Source organism: Trachymyrmex cornetzi, unplaced genomic scaffold, assembly GCF_001594075.2.
Source record: "Trachymyrmex cornetzi isolate Tcor2-1 unplaced genomic scaffold, Tcor1.1 scaffold115, whole genome shotgun sequence".
NCBI lineage: Eukaryota > Metazoa > Arthropoda > Insecta > Hymenoptera > Formicidae > Trachymyrmex > Trachymyrmex cornetzi.
This window is the reverse complement of record NW_017295708.1, coordinates 4181-8337: the sequence shown is the minus strand read 5'-3', so window position 1 is coordinate 8337 and position 4157 is coordinate 4181. Positions and strand designations below refer to the sequence as shown.

At 34.0% G+C, this 4157-nt stretch overlaps 1 protein-coding gene across 3 annotated transcripts in view; it reads right to left on the bottom strand.

Moving 5' to 3' along the window:
* Window positions 1–4157, bottom strand: part of Mccc1 (Methylcrotonoyl-CoA carboxylase 1) — a 5908-nt gene that overhangs the window by 702 nt on the left and 1049 nt on the right. The window contains exons 1-8 of one of the 3 annotated variants that reach the window (XM_018513126.1): window positions 3388–3566; window positions 3232–3298; window positions 2782–3166; window positions 1810–2144; window positions 1438–1734; window positions 1118–1327; window positions 446–716; window positions 279–357 (exon numbers count right to left, since the gene is read on the bottom strand). In XM_018513126.1, coding sequence (XP_018368628.1) covers window positions 353–357; window positions 446–716; window positions 1118–1327; window positions 1438–1734; window positions 1810–2144; window positions 2782–3166; window positions 3232–3298; window positions 3388–3455 — 1638 coding nt within the window. In that variant the 5' untranslated portion in view covers window positions 3456–3566 and the 3' untranslated portion in view covers window positions 279–352. Of the gene's footprint in view, window positions 1–221; window positions 717–1117; window positions 1328–1437; window positions 1735–1809; window positions 2145–2781; window positions 3167–3231; window positions 3299–3387; window positions 3567–4157 lie in introns of those variants that run through there. The other 2 variants (XM_018513109.1, XM_018513118.1) reach the window with 2 other exon arrangements.

Genomic DNA, 4157 nt, shown 5'->3' with positions numbered 1-4157 from the left:
GGCAGCAGTACATGATCAGTAGGCTGGTTGGATGCTCGTATTCGCCTATCTTTAAACGTTAATATCTCGTTAAATATTGCGTCAACTGCAAAATGGTACAAAACTGTTTTGTTCCCCTTGATCCAATCTATGTCCCCACTGTGTTTCAGTAACATTTTCTGAGACACCCTGTATATAGCACATTATAGATATCATGAAACACTATGCAATTAATTAACTACCTTGGTGAATATGTATAATTTATTATTAAGTTTCACCGTTCGTGCTTTAATAATAATCCCGTCAATTTCCGCAAATAATTCTAAAACACCATCAGTCTTCTTTAAAGTACCAGTTACTTTTCTCCAGGGCCCTAATCTGTTGACTCTCATTAGATATACATCCGGTTCGATATATTTCACCTCCACTATGTTATTCTCTTTTTCGACATCGAAAAGAAACGTACGGTTCAATACATGATTTAATCTCAGTCCAGTTTCCACAGCAAATGGAGTAAAAGGATCCTTTGTTTCTAAGGATGTGCTTAATGACTCTATATCCTCATATAGAATTGAGGCGAGAGTTCCTTGTATCAATATTTTGTTAGAGGTATGTAACTTAGGGAATAGTTGTTCAAAGTTCTCCTCAATAAATCCCGTGTGCACTTTGCCACTTTGAAATTTCGGATGCTCACATAGATCTTTAATAAATTGTATGTTGGTATCCAAACCAGCGATCTGCAAATAATTTTCCAAAAATAAATATCTAAGTAAGGCTTAGTGAATTAAAATTTAAAGAAAATTAATAATGAAACTATGTATTTTTATCTGCAAGCGACAACCACTGTCACTTTAACAAATTATTACGTGTAATATGATTATGCTGTAAATTTTCATTTCTAAATCCACTAAGGATGGCCTAATGTAAGGCCAAATGTTTGGATATAGAATTAGTATAATTCTTTTTCGTAATATATTGTAATTTGTTAAGCATTAACTTCGTGCCTGGCTCATTGCTCTTCTTGTGACACAAGTTTAAATAATTATTTCAATTAAATGTAATTATTTTACCTGGCACTGTACAATCTACAATGTAATCAGCCTTCATGAATTTTCAATTTTTTAATCGCACTACTTACGTTGTACTCACTCAGCTTTGATATAAGTACATTGAGAGCTTCGCTTCTGTCTTTTCCCCAGATCACTAATTTCGCTATCATTGGATCGTAATGTACAGATACCTCGTCGTTCTGTCGTACTCCAGTTTCGACTCTGACATTATCCGTTGCTTCAGGAGGTTTTAAGTACAAAAGCTGACCTGCTCCTGGTAAGAAACCATTCCTTGGATTCTGTGATATTATAACAATGATAAATCCATTCAATAATAAATTAAATTGCGCTTATATTATACTTATTTTGTCATGTGAGACATAAATAAACATAATATGATAGCGATTACCTCAGCATAAATTCTTGCTTCAAATGCATGACCGTTAAATGTAATCTGTTCTTGTTTTAGCGGAAGTTCTTCACCACTAGCAACTCTCAATTGCCATTCAACCAAATCCAAACCGGTAATTGCCTCGGTAACGGGATGTTCTACCTGGAGACGTGTATTCATTTCCATAAAGTGGAAACTGTGATTGTTCCGATCCATTATGAATTCTACCGTTCCAGCACCCACATATCCTACAGCTTTAGCTGCACGGACAGCCGCTTCGCCCAGTTGTTGCCTGAGCTGCTGGGAAATGTCAGGCTGTAAAATAGAGTCATATATAATCGTTTTAGTCTCTTCTATTGTTTCATAAATCTTAATAATAAAGATTCATACAGCAGGTGCTTCTTCAATCACTTTTTGATGTCTCCTTTGTACAGAACAATCTCTTTCGAACAGAAAAACGGCGTTTCCATGTTTGTCAGCAAAAATCTGTACTTCTACATGCCTAGGTTCGGCGACATATTTTTCCAGAAGCACTGCTGAATCACCGAATGCTTTTTCGGATTCAGTTCTTGCCGATTCCAATGCCTCAACAAAATCGGATTCTTTCTGAGCGATTCTCATACCTTTTCCGCCACCACCGCGCACGGCCTTGATCATTAATGGAAAGCCAATCTTCCTGGCTTCTGTCAATAGAATTTCATTTGTCTGATCATCACCGTGATATCCTATAAATATTTAGGATATTAGAAAGATAATTCAATAAAAACGACATATGGTCTTACTTACTTGACATATATTCTTTTATGCAAGTCTAATTTTTTAGTTATCATGAATTATATAATTCTGTTTCATTTATGTTTAACTTATTGTTATATTTATACATATATTTATACATATATTGTTTAGTTTTGACTGCGTTGTTTATATGGTTACGAAAAACAAAATGTACTTTTTTTTTTGATTGACATGTCTTGACATTTTATCATGTAAATCTAATTATTTATTTATTATTTATCCTATATGTCCCATTTTAATTCTAATTTTATACAGTTAATTTGGTAATTATTTTGAAAATACACTTGGACTCCATAACTTCTTACTGCAGCAAAAGACACGGCTACAAGTTTTATTCGATTTATAATTGTATTATGTTAGATGTTTACTATCAACGTTCTTTATTGTTATATTAATTTAAGTTGATTGAGATATTGAGAAGGATCCACATTAGGAAACGTCTGTACAGTTTGTATTAAATAATTTGCACGCGGATATCCAGTGCTTAGCTTGCATAGGCATCAATTTTTTTTGAGAAAGATAATTGTTTTAATATATATAGTACCAGAATAGAAAAAAAATATCTACCTTCTATGATAGGAACTCCAGCTTTAGTCATGATAGCCTTCGAGGTATTCTTTATACCCATATCTCGTATGGCACTGGCTGGAGGACCAATAAATATAATATTCTCCTTCTGACATAATTGTGCAAATTCTGTATTCTCCGAGAGGAATCCGTATCCAGGATGCACGGCTTGACATTTTGCCTGCTTGGCCACTGATATAATCTTGTCTTTTCGTAAGTAACTCTGGCTAGATTGAGCTGGACCGATACAATAAGCTTCATCAGCTTGTTCCACGTGCATAGAATTCCTGTCTGCTTCGCTGTAAACAGCCACGGTCTTTATACCAAGTTTTTTGGCAGTTTTTGTTATACGACATGCTATCTCTCCACGGTTTGCTATCAGGATCTGTTAAAATAGACCTACATTACGATAAGCATGTCTCTTACGTGATAGTCATTCTAAAAACTGACCTTGTTGATTTTGTTAATCTGCGAAACCGATTGATGTGAATTTTGGGCGTACGAGGTTAACTGACTCCTGCAATTACGTTAGTGTATAATTAATACGTGATTTATGAGTAATGAGCACAACAAAAGAATACTGAGAAAATGCTGTATGCTACTTGCCTGTAAAACACTGATTTTAATTTTCCAAAATGATACATAATTTGTATGTTCCAATTCGATGAATACATAATATGCAGCAGTCTAGTAAATGTATTTTCCCAAGTTCACTTATCTTTCCTTTTTGCTTAGTCATTGTCAGCGTTATCAGCTGTGATAAACGTCATGTGCTTGAATATCATGCGATTATTCCATCGACATCTAGAATGGACCGGTGATGGCAATAGTGGGGGTAGAAAGACGAATAGAGTGAGAGACAGGAATAATAAGATCGTTCTTTCTCTGTTTACTGAAGTCTGATTGGTTGTTGTTAATCCAACAACCAATCAGGCTAATTAGAAACAACAGTAAACAGAGAAAGAACGATGTTATTATTCCTGCCTCTCACTCTAATCGTCTTTCTACCCCCACCATTGCCATCAGCGGTCCATTCTAGATGTCGATGGATTATTCTTATCAGTCATCTATAACTTCAGCCCATTTATGAATTGACTTGATCCTTTGAAGAATATATTTAACCAAAATTCTTATAAAGATTATAGCAATAAAATTGTAATGTTAAAAGAGGTCCAAAGTGTCTCAGAAAGTGTTATATACAAAATTTTTTAAGTCATCTATTTCATAACAATTTATATTTTCATTCAAAGGAAATGATCTTTTCGAATTTATTCAATTAATTTTTTTCGATTGCTAAAAATTCTCAATTAAGAAAATTTAAAAAAAAAAGACGATGAAATGCTCCAATCATATTCTCTCACCTCTATGTTTTATTA